Below are 17,500 nucleotides of genomic sequence, written 5' to 3'. Positions count from 1 at the left end.
AACCGCTCAGAGGAGAACCGCTCAGAGAAGAACCGCTCAGAGGAGAACCGCTCAGAGGAGAACCGCTCAGAGAAGAACCACTCAGAGGAGAACCACTCAGAGGAGAGCCGCTCAGTAACGCTGTGATCTCTGCAGGAAGTCCAGACATCGCATCAACAGCGCCTTCCTGCTGAGCGACAGCACGCTGGAGTTCCTGCAGATCCCGCCCACCCTGGCCACGCCCTACAGCCCGGCCACGCCCCCCTGGCTCATCGCGTTCGGCGTGGTGATCGGCGCGGTGTGCGCCGGGATCATTGTGATGCTGGTGTCCTCGCTGCTGGGGAGGGGACGGTGAGAACACCTCATGTCACATGTCATGATTCATCAGTCACATTCCATAAAACATATCAGATATCATATAAGATGTAATGCATAACATTTCATATATGATATCAGATCAAAGATTACACAGCCATAACATCATATTTAATATGTATATATATATCATATATCATATCACATATCATATAACATACCGTGTACAGATCATATCCGCATTATGTTGTTGAGTGTGTTATCATGTTATTGATATGTTATTGATCTTGAGGTCCTATTGTTCCGGGTCCGGTCACAAAGACCGTCTCAGGGACACCAGGTAACCGGGTCGGTCACACCATGAGCGGGAAACTCGGATACCTTATGTTCCTGAGGCGGTCTTGGTCCCACGCATGGTTAAAACCTTATTCAAGCAAGGACAGACGTGACCCCCCTGCAGGGTGAATCACCGTGGCTCCCGGGAGGTGTGAGGGCTGAGGTCCCGCTGGCCCACTCAGCAGCCAGTGTACTATTCTGACTATGTTGACTTTCTCCTCTGATTGTGGAGCCGGTGTCGGCCGGTCTTCAAGGTCTTGTAGACGGAGGACAGATAAGGGTGGGGGCACCTCCACCTTGTCCCGGACGCCAGGGGTGACGGCTGTGGTCGCCCACACTCAGCCTTTAGAGACTAGGGACTGCGGCCCCTAGGAGCCCATGTCACTTGGTACACAAGAGGACAATTCTTAGTCGGGGTTCCTCCACAGCCAAATAGCAGCAAAAATACAATACAAAGTAAATAAAGAGAAATAAAATAAAGATATGTTAAAACCAGTAAAAATGGTAGAAATAAGTAGCAGCATCACTAGATCCCATTCCAGGACCCAGGACCCGGGACCCGGGACCAGCATGGTCCGGTCTGCCTTTAGGACCCAGCCGCCCCCCACCCCCAACATGCCCCTCCCGGGGGCGTCCTACCCCCGGCGGGTCGCCCCAGCGGAGGCTGATGATGACGAGGCGTTGTGTGGTTCTTGTGTTTCAGTCCGAAGAAGGGGAAGGGCGAGGACGAGGACGAAGAGGAGGGCGGCGGGGTCGGCCAGAACGGCATCGCGTGCGACCCGCTGGACGGCGCGTGCAACAGGGGCTTCTCCGACGACGACCGCCTCACCCAGATGTAGCCCTCGGCCGGTGTGTCTGTGTGTGTGTGTGTGTGTGTGTGTGTGTGTGTGTGTGTGTGTGCGGGTGTGTCTGTGTGCGTGCGCATGCAGATGTGTGTGTGTGTTTTTTACTATCACTTTTCCTGATCACTCGTTTGATCTGCACCAAGCTCTCATACTCTAATCGTTTCAGATAAAGGAATATTCACTCCAGCAGAACACTGCTGGTGTGAATGACAGCCACCCTGAGTCCTGTCAATAACAGCCATCCTGAGACCTGTCAATCACAGACATCCTGAGACCTGTCAATGACAGCCATCCTGAGACCTGTCAATCACAGCCATCCTGAGACCTGTCAATAACAGCCATCCTGAGACCTGTCAATCACAGACATCCTGAGACCTGTCAATCACAGCCACCCTTCAATTACTGTTCCACAAGTATTGTAATGATGAATTAAGTGTAATGAACTATATTAATTTATGTAGTCTGTAACCCAGGGTGGGGTCAGCCAGTCTAAATCAGCAGTTTAAACCTTTCGCTGCCCCCATGAATAACACAATGCAACTGCGCCCCTCAATGTGTGCATACAGAGAGGGGCCAATAGCAGTGATATTACAGCACAGAAAATAGGAAAATCACTTTCTGAAAAGGATATTCAATATTAAATGTACAATACTTGTTTTACTTGTAGACTGGTTTTTTCATTGTAAAGAAATTAAATAATAAACAGCATTCCTATTTTATTGTTTTATCTTGCCCGTTTATCTTGAATATATCCATCTATGGGAAACACTTCCAACGTGTAGAGTGATGTGGTTGGTGTCCATTCAACGGAGCTCTCGCGCCATCGTGTGGCCATACGGTGCACTGCATCGCGTCACGTAGCAACTCAATGGAGCTCTGGCGCCATCTAACTCTGGCGCGATCTATCGGTCCCATGGCGCACTGCACCGCGTCAGGTTCCAGGAAGAGGAAGCGCTGTTGTCCTGCGATCTCATGTGAGTAAATCAAACACCGAACCTAGCCATAGACTCCACTCTACCACCATATATTATTATTTATTTAATGACTTATTCAGAGAGCGTAAAAGTGACCCGTAAAGAAGTTGAATATTAAGTGACGGAGGACTCTGCTGGCGGTAGAAACGCTTCAGGAGAAGATCTCCTCCACATGATCATCTGAAACACTTCTCGGTGATTATTTAAGGGTATGCTTTATTGTGACCACATGTTTCATACTAACACCAGTTATGAATGGTTTCTTCTCCACGTAATGGACATCGCCGTATACGGTTGTATGAGTTTGTAGATAAGTTATAGACTACAAACATGAACTCTCTGCCATCAATTAAAAGCTGTGGGCGTGGCTTATCAACCATTCTGCCCTGAAATTGTGTCTCTGAATAAACCCTTTAATAGGACCATGAATAAACCACGTGTTGAACATTTATATCTTTCCGAGTCGTACCTAGCCCCAACCGACCATACCGCAATGGATCTAATGCGTTTTTCATCCCCTTCCTCCTCTTCTTCACCTCCAGGATGTCCAAGCCCAAGCTGGTGGTGTTCGACCTCGGTACGGCTGGAAGCTTTTTAATCGTGTTACACCTAAAGGAGATAGTGATCGGCTGTACGTCACTTTAAATGCCTTCTGTCTTTACTTTCAGACTTTACTCTGTGGCCCTTCTGGGTGGACACACACGTCGACCCGCCCTTCCACCAAGACAAGAAGTAGGTCCTAACGGGTACTAACTATGAGTAACTAACAAGGAGTAACTAACTAGGAGAGGACTAACTAGGACTTTTGATTGGACACACAGGATCCAAACTGTTTTGACCTCGTACTGCCCTGCCCCAAACCCTCTGTGTGAGATGACTCCGGGGCGGGCTGTCCTACTGAGTGTGGGTTAGACTAGCTAGGGCTGTGCTACCGGCTAACCCTGCCTGCCTTGCCCTCTGGTCCAAGTGGGGGGAGTGGGTCCTGTCCCAGTTGGGGGGTGTCCCGGTGTAACCCTGCTCTCTGGTCCCAGTGGGGTGGTCTGGGACTCCAGTGACGAGAGAATCTCCCTCTATGACGACACGGAGCCGGTCCTGAAGTCCGTCCACAGCCAGGGCATGCAGATCGCCATCGCCTCCCGGTGAGGACTGTCTATCCCCTACCTGCTCCATAATGACCTGTCTCTGTACTGTCTAACCCCTACCTGCTCCTTAATGACCTGTCTCTGTACTGTCTAACCCCTACCTGCTCCATAATGACCTGTCTCTGTACTGTCTAACCCCTACCTGCTCCTTAATGACCTGTCTCTGTACTGTCTATCCCCTACCTGCTCCATAATGACCTGTCTCTGTACTGTCTAACCCCTACCTGCTCCTTAATGACCTGTCTCTGTACTGTCTAACCCCTACCTGCTCCATAATGACCTGTCTCTGTACTGTCTAACCCCTACCTGCTCCTTAATGACCTGTCTCTGTACTGTCTATCCCCTACCTGCTCCATAATGACCTGTCTCTGTACTGTCTAACCCCTACCTGCTCCTTAATGACCTGTCTCTGTACTGTCTAACCCCTACCTGCTCCATAATGACCTGTCTCTGTACTGTCTAACCCCTACCTGCTCCTTAATGACCTGTCTTTGTACTGTCTAACCCCTACCTGCTCCTTAATGACCTGTCTCTGTACTGTCTAACCCCTACCTGCTCCTTAACGACCTGTCTCTGTACTGTCTAACCCAGGGGTGTCAAACTCATTTTAGCTCAGGGGCCACATGGAGGATAATCTATTCCCAAGCGGGCCGGACCGGTAAAAATATGGCATAATTATGTAAAATTAAACATGCTGTGAGCACACCAAACACAGGTTTCCCATTTACTTCCGTGAATAAAAAGGACGATGACCATTTTTCTTGGAAAACTCTGCACTCTGTGTCCACCTTTCGTCTTTTTGACAGAGACATTTTGGGGCAATGAGAGTGCCAAAGCGCATAATGTTGAAAGTATAAGGCAGAACGACAAGGTAGCTCCGGGCTAGCTGCACTACCTGTTTATACTTGCTCCCTGCTCAGCCCCGGCATAAAGTTTGCTTGCTTAACATAATTGCTATTGCGACTTCTAGTGGACACATTAAAAACAGCAGTTTCCTTCATTGAAAAATAGCAGATCATTTTACGTTACATTCCAAAGCGACTTCCAGTTACACACAATTGTCCAGTAGTTCAATGTACAACAAATTAATCAGTGGCAGTCAATGCAATCCATGTAATGCTAGGAAGGATTTTTATAAAAAATAAATATATATATATATTTTTTTTTTTTACAATACTGTACTTCACAAAATCATCTTGCGGGCCGGATTAAACCCGTTTGCGGGCCTGATCCGGCCCGCGGGCCGTACGTTTGACACCCCTTGTCTAACCCCTACCTGCTCCTTAATGACCTGTCTCTGTACTGTCTAACCCCTACCTGCGCCTTAATGACCTGTCTCTGTACTGTCTCACCCCTACCTGCTCCTTAATGACCTGTCTCTGTACTGTCTAACCCCTACCTGCTCCTTAATGACCTGTCTCTGTACTGTCTAACCCCTACCTGCGCCTTAATGACCTGTCTCTGTACTGTCTAACCCCTACCTGCTCCTTAATGACCTGTCTCTGTACTGTCTAACCCCTACCTGCTCCTTAAAGACCTGTCTCTGTACTGTCTAACCCCTACCTGCTCCTTAATGACCTGTCTCTGTACTGTCTAACCCCTACCTGCTCCTTAATGACCTGTCTCTGTACTGTCTAACCCCTACCTGCTCCTTAGTGACCTGTCTCTGTGTACTGTCTAACCCCTACCTGCTCCTTAATGACCTGTCTCTGTACTGTCTAACCCCTACCTGCTCCTTAATGACCTGTCTCTGTACTGTCTAACCCCTACCTGCTCCTTAATGACCTGTCTCTGTACTATCTAACCCCTACCTGCTCCTTAATGACCTGTCTCTGTACTGTCTAACCCCTACCTGCTGTGGTTCCGTGGTTCCTCAGAACTGGAGAGGTACACGGGGCGAACCAGCTCCTCACGTTCTTCCATCTCAACCAGTACATCTCCCAGTTCAAGGAGATCTACCCCGGCTCCAAACTCACGCACTTCAAAAAGTGAGAAGACGTTATACACAACGCAGAACGTAACCCTTAAAAGTCAACAAATTAATCGTAATGAGGGTGTCTGTGTATTAAAACATGGAGCATGCTGTGACTGTGGAGGCCAGTGATGACGTCATAACCTGTCTGCAGGCTCCATGACGACAGCCAGGTGGAGTACGCAGACATGATGTTCTTCGACGACGAGCCCAGGAACATCTCGGAGGTCGGAGGCCTAGGTACTAGACCCTAACTCCTCTGTCCTCACCTCCTCTGTCCTCACCTCCTCTGTCCTCTGTCCTCACCTCCTCTGTCCTCTGTCCTCCCTTCCTCTGTCCTCACCTCCTCTCCCCTCCCCTCCTGTCCTCACCTCCTCTGTCCTCCCCTCCTCTGTCCTCACCTCCTCTCCTCACCTCCTGTCCTCCCCTCTGTCCTCACCTCCTCTGTCCTCCCCTCCTGTCCTTCCCCTCCTGTCCTTCCCTCCTCTGTCCTCCCCTCCTGTCCTCACCTCCTGTCCTCACCTCCTGTCCTCACCTCCTCTGTCCTCACCTCCTCTCCTCCCCTCCACTCCTCACCTCCACTCCTCTCCTCCCCTCCTCTGTCCTCCCCTCCTCTGTCCTCTCCTCACCTCCTGTCCTCCCCTCCTCTGTCCTCTATTCTGTCCTCCCCTCCTCTCCTCACCTCCTCTGTCCTCTCTTCTGTCCTCACCTCCTCTCCTCCCCTCCTCTCCTCACCTCCTCTGCCCTCCTCCAGGGGTCCACTGTGTGCTGGTGAGGGACGGAGTCACCCTGAAGATAGTGGACGAAGAACTGCAGAAGTTCTCCTCGAGGAGACAGCCCTCATAGAGCCGTGTGTGTGTGTGTGTGTGTATGTATGTGTGTGTGTGTGTGTGCGTGTACTACATGTTTACACACACACAGCCCTCATAGAGCTGTGTGTGTGTGTGTGTGTGTGTGTGTGTGTGTGTGTGTGTGTGTGTGTGTGTGTGTGTGTGTGTGTGTGTGTGTGTGTGTGTGTGTGTGTGTGTGTGTGTGTGTGTGTGTGTGTGTGTGTGTTGACTAAATGTGTACGCACAGACAGACATAGAGATGCTGTCTGTGTGCGTGTACTACATATGTCGGTACACACATACTAAGACAGCCCTCATAGAGCTGTGTGTCTGTGTGTACTGCTTGTGTACACACTGAAAGCCCTTGTAGAGTTGCTATGTGCGTGTGCATTCGGAAGCATCTTTTTTTTATGATAAAACTGTAGTAGCCTTAATAAGAAGTTTATCTGTCCCATTCATTCATTCAAAGCCATAGGCTGTCTGGCTGTGTGGTTGTAATTCGCATTCTCTGCATGTAGAGGGCGCTGCCGTCCCGTCTATCCTGTGGTATTATTGACACCAACGTGCTGCTCTGTGCGATAGTCGGAGATCAATAAACAGCTGTGTCATTTCATTTTTAATCACGTGTTCTTGACGTTTTTGTAAGTGACATTGTGCATGGTTAAAGATACGCTTTCCTTTGGGTTGTGCGGGTTTAAAGACTCTCCCCTCTCCCCCTCCCCCCTCCCCCTCTGAAATGTCTCTTAATTTATTCCCTTCATCCGTCTAATTAGTGCCTGAAATTAACGACTCTCCGTTCGGGGAGAGTTTGGATTGCATGGAAGAGTAAAAGGCTATCAGAGCTGCGGTGGGCCATTCATTCACAATGACTTTAATAAGTTCATCAGTTATTTTAATAACAACCTGGACTGCGTTAAAATATAATGGGGTTTTGATATGGCTATAGAAATAAATTCCACATTAATTGAAAGTTGTCTTCAGACTGTTCTGTTTGAACCCATTTCTAATTAATGTTTTATTCAGCCTGTGTGTGTGTGTGTGTGTGTGTGGGTGTGGGTGTGGGTGTGTGTGTGTTCATTTTAAGCATCAGGAGATAATGTACGACTTCTAAATGGTCATAAATTAGCACTCCTCTGAAACATTTCGGTACTTCTCACAGCCATTGGTGATTTATTGTTAGTAAAGAACGTGATTTAAAAACAAGGACAGTAATTATCGACCGGCAGTGAAATGAATGGAGGTGGGCGGGGCCCTGGTCATTAGTGGGCAGAGCCTCCCGCCACTACTTTTCCACCGCAGATGAGTCGCATTCTGGAACGTTAGGCCAACTCTGGTCGCCATCAGAGGTCAGAGTTCATGGTCTCTCGCTGTTTGTTCGACTTGCATAGTGACGTCATTGTGGCTATTGGTGTGTGTGTGGGAGGGGGGGGGGGGGGGTTGTGCTTTTGGGGGTGAAAAACTGAATCCACAACAACATACGAAAACATATCGCGATGCTTCACAGCTAGACAACAACATCTGAAGCTGCCGCGTGTGTGTGGGGCTGTGTCGGAGTGTGTTGTGCACATGCAGATAATTAGAACTCCCGTCACATGACCCGTTCAGAGCCGAACTCCGAGGAGGATTTGAGGGAAGTTCCTAAGAGTGGCCCCACTATTAAAGCATCAATATTAAATTCCACAAACCGTTTCAATATTTAATTGGGCCTATTTTCTTACAATGCAGCTCTCAGGGCTGAAATCAATATTTCAGGCGGTGAATCTTTCATGGGCCGGGCTTTAAAGCCGATTGCATTATTAATATTAGTGAGGAGGGGAGAAGTGACAGCTTTCAGCAACACGGAGGGGCTGTCTTTGGGGGGGCGGGACTGTCTTTGGGGGGGCGGGACTGTCTTTGGGGGGGCGGGACTGTCTTTGGGGGGGCGGGACTGTCCTTGGGGGGGCGGGTCTGTCTGTGGAGGGGTGGGTCTGTTTGTGGGGGGAGGAGCAGAACGCCCCTCACCACGCCTCCTCCTCTCTCTGGCGTCTAGAACAAAGTCTGGATTGCTGGAGTGCTTCTCCCAAGGTGCTCCTAGAAGTCCCATCTCTTCCCGAGCTCCTCCTCCTCCTCCTCTTGTAGCTCCGTCCCTGTCTCCTGTTGGTCCGTCTCCGTGACAACCGCCTCCTCCGTCTCCTCCTCCTCCGTCTCCTCCTGGCCCCCCTCCATCTCCCTCTCCCTCTCCCTGATGATCTCCACCAGCCGTCTGAACTTCTGGTTGAGCGCTGCCATGCCGCCGCCCCCCGCCCCTCCCCCCCGCTCCTCCTCCCCCGCCTCCTCGCTCTCCAGCGAGCTCAGCGACCCCGCCCGCGACCCCCGACCCTCGAACTCGTAGGTCTGCAGCGAGTCGTAGGGCGGCTGCGTGAGGTCGAAGGTCACGCGCTTCAGCCGGAAGTTCAGGAAGTCCTCCATGCGCATGGGGAGCGAGGCCGCCGCCTCCCCCGTCTCCCCCGTCTCCCCCGCCGAGGGGGGAGGCGGCTCCTCCCTCCCCCCTGGGGCGTAGGCGTCGGGGAGGGCCCCCGGGTACAGGACGCTCCCCACGCTGGCCCCCGGGCCCCGCCCCCGGGCCCCGCGGCGGCTCAGTGACCCCACGATGCTGTAGGAGTCGGGGGGAGGGGTCACCTCGTTGCCACGGTGACATGGAGGCCCCGACAAGGAGGGGAGGGAGGAGTCTGTGTCATCGAGCGTGGAGCCGGACGCGGTGGGGCTGGTGGGGGCCGACCCCCCCCCTCGCTCCTCGTGCTGGGAGGAGTAGGAGGGGGGGGGCAGGTGGGAGGAGGAGTTGGTGGGCAAGGGGGAGGAGCTGTGGAGGGGGTAGGAGGAGCTGAGGGGGTAGGGGGAGGAGGAGCTGAGGGGGTAGGAGGAGCTGAGGGGGTAGGGGGAGGAGGAGGTGGGGAGAGGGGAGGAGGTGTGGAGGGGGGAGGAGGTGTTGAGGGGGTAGGAGGAGCTGAGGGGGTAGGGGGAGGTGATATTGAGGGGGTGGGCTGAGGTGGAGGTGAGGGGGGAGGGGAAGGGGTAGGAGAAGGAGGAGGTGGAGGTGAGGGCGGAGGTGAGGGGGTAGGAGGAGGAGGTGGAGGTGAAGGGGTAGGAGGAGGAGGTGGAGGTGAGGGGGTAGGAGGAGGAGGTGGAGGTGAGGGAGGAGGTGGAGGTGAGGGCGGAGGTGAAGGGGTAGCAGGAGGTGGTGAGGAGGAGTTCGGAGGAGGGGGGGGGCGCTGAGGTCACAGCAGGCTGGGGACTCATCGTTCTGAATCACCGCAGTGTTCCTCTGGACCTGAGACACAGGAAGTAGCAGACAGGAAGTAGCAGACAGGAAGTAGCAGACACAGTTACAGACAGGAAGTAACAGACAAAAAGTAACAGACAGAAAGTAACGGACAGGAAGTCAAGCTTCACTTGATGAGAATGTTTTTGTTCAGAACATTACAACTTCAAACTCTGTTGAGACCTTACTGATGGATTTATTTGGGATTATATTACTTTTTAAATTGCAGCAATAACAACAAGAGAAGAGCAGCCCTTTTCTCCATTCTCCTAGTTTAAATTTAGATGAATTCAAACTAATTAAATTAAAATTAAAATTAATTTAATTTAGTTGAATATCATTTTTGTAAAATTTTAATCAACCCAAATAATAAGTCAGCGTCCAAACCGACTGTATTGAGGTCTTTGAGAGACTAAATTAATTGACCGACCAAACAGCAGCAGCTGTTAAAACATGTTCACGGTCGCTGAGCCATACGTTTAAAGCTTCATATCAAACACCATGTTCAGCATTTTAATACTTTATCGAGCGCCTTTGTTGGGTTTACCTTTGAAAATAATTACTTTGATGTTCCTTAATGAAATGCATATTAAATAATAATAATAATTCCAGTTTCCCAAGTCGTCGATAAGAAAGGCTGAATAGCTAATTAGAAGCATTTCAGATGTAAGTTATAGCAGTCAGCACGACGAGGCCCTAATTAGCGATCAGAAAACCATTAAAATACATGTTTAACCGGAGGCTAGCGGGTAGCCACACAGAACGCACGCAGAAGTGTTGTGTGGTGTGTGGTGGTGGCCAGATGTTGTTTTATTGACCGCGTAAACCTTTACTAATCTCTTCCCTGACGACACTGGAGGTATCTTCTCTTAAGGTATAAATGCATTTGGAGAATTGAAAATTTAACTTATGTTACTTCTTAATGTACAAAATTTCCGTTACATCCGCTAGTTAGCCCTAAAACTAACCCTCCCCCCTCCCTCCCCCTCTCTCTCCCCCTCCCCCTCTCTATTCCCCCCTCTCTCCCCCTCCCCCTGATCATCTGAGTCGATTCATGAGGATTGCATCGGAGCCTGCAGAACACTGATGTGATCTCAGTGTTCTGATCCAGAGTGCAGCTGCCTTGGAGAGAGGAGTCTGTTCCAGTGACGCTCTACAGCTCAGTGCTGTGAAGAACACTGCCCTCTGTCCAGCCTTTAATCACAACACTAGTTCAACTCTTAGCTGATCTCATGTAACACAATGTTTGAATCGCACACACTATAGTTTAACACTTACTGATAGAAACAGAATGTTTTAATAGAGGACCTTTACTTCTATAATGTCTCAGTAGAAACATCTATACTACTATCTCTGGTCTGCATGTGTTGGACCCTAGAAATCTATTTTTGATAGACTGAAATACCACTTTCTTTCCCAGTACTTAAAATATTAAAGTGCTTATATAAATATAGTTTGAAAGGTTTATTTGACTAAAATACGAGTGACTCAAGTCAGAATACTGAATTCAATGTCAGAATAGAAAGCTCTCTGACTTTGAAGGCAGAATTCTGAGTTTAAAGACAAAATTCAGATTTTCATCTTCTGACTTTCAGAAACTCAAAACAGATTCCCCTGTGTCCCTAATCCTGTTCCGTAGACGAGCGTGAGGTCATCAGGGGACATGTGATGAGAGGCCCGCCCTCACCTGCTCCACGGCGCCTCCTGCCGCAGTCGTCACATCGCCAAGGCCAGCGGCAGCCGTAGCGATGCCGCTAGCGTTAGCCAGCATGCTAGCGTTAGCCCGCATGCTAGCGTTAGCATTAGCCAGCATGCTAATGAAGCTCCGGTCAGCCTGCTGCCTCCACCCGGGCGGGGCTCTGTGCTCCGCGGGGGTCAGGGTGGAGGTCTGGGTGGGGGTCTGGGACGGGGGGAGGAGGAGCAGGGAGCTGGAGGTGGAGGAGCCGGCCCCCGGGGGCCCGAGGTGGGCGAGCTGGGGGAGGTGCAGGGGGGGGTCCCGGGGCGAGGGCAGCGTGTGCGCGGCGTAGCGGCGGCCGTACATGGGGGCGGAGCCCGGGCGTGGTCGAGGGGGCGGGGCCGCGGCCGGGCGGGGGGCGCGGCTCCAGCTGCAGGTCCTGTCCCTGGGAGCGTTCTGCTGGGTGTACCATCTACACACACACACACACACACACACACACACACACACACACACACACACACACACACACACACACACACAGGCACACAAACACACACACACGGAGGGGGCACTGGTTAGTACACATAGACACAGAGATGCACACAAACATAGACACACACGGACACACACTAATGTACTCCCCCCCTCTCCCCCTAGCTCTCTTTCTCCCTCACACACACACACACACACACACACACACACACACACACACACACTCTGGAGCCGAAGCGCATCAGAGCAGCTCACATGTTGGGGTTGTGGTGTGCGTTGTTGTGAGTGTGGTTGTGCGCGGTGTGCATGTGCTGTGCGCGCTGCGTGCTCTGCAGGGCGGCCATGTCGAAGGCGGCCGTGTCGGCCTCGCCCCCCCCCCTCGTCGTCGTAGGAGATGATGTTCTCCCTCAGGTCCTCATCTCCGGCCTGCGGGCAGAGGGAGTCCGGCTTCTGGCGCAGAGACATGGAGAGAGCACACACCACTGGGGGGGAGGAGAGGGAGGGGGGGGAGAAGAGAGAGGGGGGGAGAGGGGGGGTAGAGGAGGGGAGAGGGGGGAGGAGACGGAGGGGGGGCGGAGAGAGAGAGGTGGGACGGGGGGTCAGAGGAGGGGGGAGAGAGGGGGGAGGGGGGGGGAGGAACAGAGAGCAAGGCTTCAGACCACTCTGTATGAAGCCATGGGGGCAGCAGGGCAGACAGCATCGAGAGAGGTGGAGGGGTGGAGGTCGGTAGAGTGGTGTCAGTCTTACCCAGTAGTAGAGTGGTGTCATTAGGGTGGTGTCATTAGGGCGGTGTCATTAGGGTGGTGTCGTTAGGGTGGTGTCATTAGGGTGGCGTCATTAGGGTGGTGTTAGGGTGTCATTAGGGTGGTGTTAGGGTGTCATTAGGGCGGTGTCATTAGGGCGGTGTCACTAGGGCGGTGTCATTAGGGTGGCGTCATTAGGGTGGTGTCATTAGGGTGGCGTCATTAGGGTGGTGTTAGGGTGTCATTAGGGTGTCATTAGGGCGGTGTCATTAGGGTGGCGTCATTAGGGCGGTGTCATTAGAGTGGTGTCATTAGGGTGGCGTCATTAGGGCGGCGTCATTAGGGCGGTGTCATTAGGGTGGCATCATTAGGGCGGTGTCATTAGAGTGGTGTCATTAGGGCGGTGTCATTAGGGTGGTGTCATTAGGGTGGCGTCATTAAGGTGGTGTTAGGGTGTCATTAGGGTGGTGTCACTAGGGTGGTGTCATTAAGGTGGTGTTAGGGTGTCATTAGGGTGGTGTTAGGGTGTCATTAGGGCGGTGTCATTAGGGTGGTGTCATTAGAGTGGTGTCATTAGGGTGTTGTCATTAGGGTGGTGTCATTAGGGTGGTGTCATTAGGTGGCGTCATTAGGGTGGTGTCATTAGGGTGGTGTCATTAGAGTGGTGTCGTTAGGGTGTTGTCATTAGGGTGGTGTCATTAGGGTGGCGTCATTAGAGTGGTGTCATTAGGGTGGGTGCTATGGTGGTGTCATTAGGGTGGTGTCATTAGGGTGGTGTCGTTAAGGTGGTGTTAGAGTGTCATTAGGGTGGTGTTAGGCTGTCATTAGGGCGGGTGTCATTAGGGCGGTGTCATTAGGGCGGTGTCGTTAGGGCGGTGTCATTAGGGCGGTGTCACTAGGGCGGTGTCATTAGGGTGGTGTCATTAGGGTGTTGTCATTAGGGCGGTGTCGTTAGGGCGGTGTCATTAGGGTGGTGCTATGGTGGTGTCGTTAGGGCGGTGTCATTAGGGTGGTTTCATTAGGGCGGAGTCATTAGGGTGGTGCTATGGTGGTGTCGTTAGGGTGGTGCTATGGTGGTGTCGTTAGGGCGGTGTCATTAGGGTGGTGTCACTAGGGTGGTGTCGTTAAGGTGGTGTTAGAGTGTCATTAGGGTGGTGTTAGGCTGTCATTAGGGCGGTGTCATTAGGGCGGTGTCATTAGGGCGGTGTCATTAGGGCGGTGTCATTAGGGCGGTGTCACTAGGGCGGTGTCATTAGGGTGGTGCTATGGTGGTGTCGTTAGGGCGGGTGTCATTAGGGTGGGGCTATGGTGGTGTCGTTAGGGCGGTGTCATTAGGGTGGTGTCTTACCCAGCAGCGTGGTGATGCAGGCCAGCAGGGCCAGCAGCGTCACCATGCTGAAGATGAGCGAGGTGGAGGGCGAGGGCGGGGGCCATGCAGACGGCGGGCCCCTCCCCCCGCCGCGCCCCCCGCCCCGCCCGCTCCTCGGTGCGCATGCCGCCCAGCAGGCAGGGGCACACCGTCACCGTCACCGTGCCCGTGCTGGCCAGCCCCGAGCCCAGGTCCCGCAGCACCACCGGCACGTACAGGCTGAGGAGCAGGGGGGCCCCGGGGGGGCCGGAGCCCGGGAGGGGGGCCAGCCCCGAGCCCACCACCAGGCTGGCCGTCACGCCTGGGGGGGGGGGGGGGGGAGGTCACTGCCTGGATACTGGGCCTCACAGGAAGTATACAAAGGGGGCTTTCCTGTCTCCTTGGTCTCTATCTAGGAGGCTTCCTGTCTCCTTGGTCTCTATCTAGGAGGCTGCCTGTCTCCTTGGTCTCTATCTAGGAGGCTGCCTGTCTCCTTGGTCTCTATCTATGAGGCTTCCTGTCTCCTTGGACTCTATCTAGGAGGCTTCCTGTCTCCTTGATCTCTATCTAGGAGGCTTCCTGTCTCCTTAGTCTCTATCTAGGAGGCTTCCTGTCTCCTTAGTCTCTATCTAGGAGGCTTCTCATCTAGGAGGCTTCCTGTCTCCTTAGTCTCTATCTAGGAGGCTTCCTGTCTCCTTAGTCTCTATCTAGGAGGCTTCTCATCTAGGAGGCTTCCTGTCTCCTTGGTCTCTATCTAGGAGGCTTCATACAACCGTTACGACCATAAAGAGAAGAGGGTGGAGAACAGGGTGGAGAACAGGGTGGAGAACAGAGTGGAGAACATGAGGAACGGGGTGGAGAACAGGGTGGAGAACATGAGGAACAGGGTGGAGAACATGAGGAACAAGGTGGAGAACATGATAGAGAACATGGTGGAGAACATGATGGAGAACATGGTGGAGAACATGAGGAACAGGGTGGAGAACAGGGTGGAGAACATGAGGAACAGGGTAGAGAACAGGGTGGAGAACATGAGGAACAGGGTGGAGAACAGGGTGGAGAACAGGGTGGAGAACATAGTGGAGAACAGGGTGGAGAACAGGGTGGAGAACATGATAGAGAACATGGTGGAGACCAGGGTGGAGAACAGGGGGGAGAACAGGGTGGAGAACATGAGGAACAGGGTGGAGAACAGGGTGGAGACCATGAGGAACAGGGTGGAGAACAGGGTGGAGAACAGGGTGGAGACCATGAGGAACATGGAGAACCTGGAGAACCTGGAGCAGCAGTACCTTGGCCCTCCCGGATGCTGAGGTTCATGGAGGTCCTGGACTCTGGGGGGATGCTGAAGTGCACCGGGCTGTCGGCTCCACCCTGGTCCCGGTCGATGGCTCTCAGGACCTGCACCACCTGCTCACACGGATCGGGTTGGATGAGAAGAACCTCTAGAACCTCTAGAACCTGTAGAACCTGTAGAACCTCGAGAGCCTCTAGAACCTCTAGAACCTGTAGAACCTGTAGAACCTCTAGAGCCTCTCTAGAACCTCTAGAACCTCTAGAGCCTCTAGAGCCTCTAGAACCTCTAGAACCTTTAGAACCTCTAGAACCTTTAGAAACCTGTAGAACCTCTAGAGCCTCTAGAGCCTCTAGAACCTTTAGAGCCTCTAGAGCCTCTAGAGCCTCTAGAGCCTCTAGAACCTTTAGAAACCTCTAGAACATCTAGAGCCTCTAGAACCTCTAGAACCTCTAGAACCTTTAGAGCCTCTAGAGCCTCTAGAGCCTCTAGAACCTTTAAAAACCTCTAGAACCTCTAGAGCCTCTAGAACCTCTATAACCTTTAGAAACCTCTAGAACCTCTAGAACAGTGATATTTCTTTATGTTTTCCAGGAGAGCCTCACGGCCTGAATCAACAGGAGAGCCATTTTACCACAAAGTATCAAAACTTTAAACCAGTCATACATAAGTATGACTGGTTATTAATATGTCGTCCCTGAGGCAGTGTTCCCCGCAGAATTGAGTGAAACTGTGGAGGGCACCCAGTCCTTAGGGGGTCCGGGAGCATGCTCCCCTGGAAGGAAATGTGCGACCTTTTAACCTAGAATGCATCAATCTGGTGCACTGGAGAGGAAAATTGAGACTTGCGTGACTGTGTACTATTTTCTGGAATAATGTGGAGACACTGGGTCACATAACATGGAAGGATTGGAAGCTATTGAAGAATAAATTATTACTTTTTATTAAAATATTTGTAAAAAAATAATGAATTAAATATTTTCAATCAAAACGAGTGTGTTCATAGAATACCCCCCTTCAATAAAAATAGTTTACCATTCAATGTAAAATGCATTAATCTGGTGCACTTTGAGAGGAAAATTAAGAGGCTGATCAAAAAAAACATACTGCCATGCGAGCCGCAAATAAAGGGCTTGGCGAGCCGTGCAATGAGTAACGGTTCCCTAGAACCTCCAGCAGGCCATGAGGACAACGTCGGGAACCATCTGGGACTCGGGTGTGCACCCCTTATTGTGTGTTGTACGCCCTGGCACTTATAAATAGTGCTGAGCATTGTGCAGCGTCTTATCCTAGCTATCTCTGTTGTCTACGGGGAATGGGTTAACCTAGTGATAGTTAGTGCTTGGCACTCGGTCCTATGAACATCCTTACTGTACCAACAGGGAGATATTATTGTTTCTCTTTCTTCCGTCGCTTTGGATAAAAGCGTTGACTAAATGCCCTAAACATAAATGTGTGCTAACAGGGGTCTGGGGTGTCCCGTGCCCCACCCGCCCGTAGCTAATCTGAACTTTAACTCCAACGTCCTCGTTCTCCTGAGGAGTATCTCCTCCGTGGCTGTGAGCCCCGCCCGTGTGTCTGTGTCCACGCTCTGGTTGACTGAGGCTGTGTGGCTCAGCTGCCCTCACATTAGATAAGAGCGGGATGCAATGTGACAGCATGAGCGTCTCCCCCTCTCCCCCATCACCTCTCCCCCATCTCCTCTCCCCCATCAGCTCTCCCCCATTACCTCTCCCCCATCAACTCTCCCCCATCTCCTCTCCCCCATCACCTCTCCCCCATCAACTCTCCCCCATCTCCTCTCCCCCATCCCCTCTCCCCCATCAACTCTCCCCCATCTCCTCTCCCCCATCAACTCTCCCCCATCTCCTCTCCCCCATCCCCTCTCCCCCATCTCCTCTCCCCCATCAACTCTCCCCCATCTCCTCTCCCCCATCAACTCTCCCCCATCTCCTCTCCCCCATCCCCTCTCCCCCATCTCCTCTCCCCCATCCCCTCTCCCCATCTCCTCTCCCCCATCAACTCTCCCCATCAACTCTCCCCTATCACCTCTCCCCCATCTCCTCTCCCCCATCAGCTCTCCCCATCACCTCTCCCCCCATCTCCTCTCCCCCATCTCCTCTCCCCCATCTCCTCTCCCCCATCTCCTCTCCCCCATCAGCTCTCCCCCATCAACTCTCCCCATCAACTTTCTCCCATCTCCTCTCCCCCATCACCTCTCCCCCATCCCTCTCCCCATCAACTCTCCCCCATC

General features: G+C 52.2%; 3 protein-coding genes across 4 annotated transcripts in view; 2 read left to right on the top strand and 1 right to left on the bottom strand.

The window, feature by feature from the left end:
• cltrn (collectrin, amino acid transport regulator) overlaps window positions 1-2,192 on the top strand; it is a 5,783-nt gene extending 3,591 nt beyond the window's left edge. The window contains exons 5-7 of the mRNA XM_060067280.1: window positions 136-330; window positions 1,334-1,483; window positions 1,648-2,192. Coding sequence (XP_059923263.1) covers window positions 136-330; window positions 1,334-1,469 — 331 coding nt within the window. The 3' untranslated portion in view covers window positions 1,470-1,483; window positions 1,648-2,192. The remainder of the gene's footprint in view (window positions 1-135; window positions 331-1,333; window positions 1,484-1,647) is intronic.
• A 135-nt stretch (window positions 2,193-2,327) lies between these two features.
• On the top strand, window positions 2,328-7,013 carry mdp1 (magnesium dependent phosphatase 1). 2 transcript variants are annotated; one of them, XM_060067305.1, is made up of 8 exons: window positions 2,328-2,449; window positions 2,992-3,026; window positions 3,118-3,181; window positions 3,481-3,588; window positions 5,469-5,579; window positions 5,718-5,803; window positions 6,318-6,425; window positions 6,462-7,013. In XM_060067305.1, coding segments are annotated over exons 1-7 (498 nt in total). In that variant the 5' UTR covers window positions 2,328-2,447; the 3' UTR covers window positions 6,410-6,425; window positions 6,462-7,013. The 2 variants fall into 2 exon arrangements, with proteins under 2 accessions (XP_059923288.1, XP_059923289.1); XM_060067306.1 differs by lacking the exon at window positions 2,328-2,449 and adding an exon at window positions 2,456-2,658.
• Window positions 7,014-7,540: 527 nt separating this feature from the next.
• The window catches only part of LOC132469435 (uncharacterized), a 31,115-nt gene continuing 21,155 nt past the window's right edge, over window positions 7,541-17,500 (bottom strand). Inside the window, 7 exon segments of the mRNA XM_060067402.1 lie at window positions 7,541-9,673; window positions 11,650-11,796; window positions 12,117-12,238; window positions 12,240-12,343; window positions 13,996-14,261; window positions 14,732-15,220; window positions 15,286-15,362. Of these exon segments, the coding sequence (XP_059923385.1) occupies window positions 8,464-9,673; window positions 11,650-11,796; window positions 12,117-12,238; window positions 12,240-12,343; window positions 13,996-14,261; window positions 14,732-15,220; window positions 15,286-15,362 (2,415 nt within the window). The 3' untranslated portion in view covers window positions 7,541-8,463.

Source organism: Gadus macrocephalus, chromosome 12 (genome assembly GCF_031168955.1).
Source record: "Gadus macrocephalus chromosome 12, ASM3116895v1".
NCBI classification, from domain to species: Eukaryota; Metazoa; Chordata; class Actinopteri; order Gadiformes; family Gadidae; genus Gadus; species Gadus macrocephalus.
The sequence above is the reverse complement of the archived record's forward strand: the minus strand, read 5'-3'. Positions and strand labels throughout refer to the sequence as shown.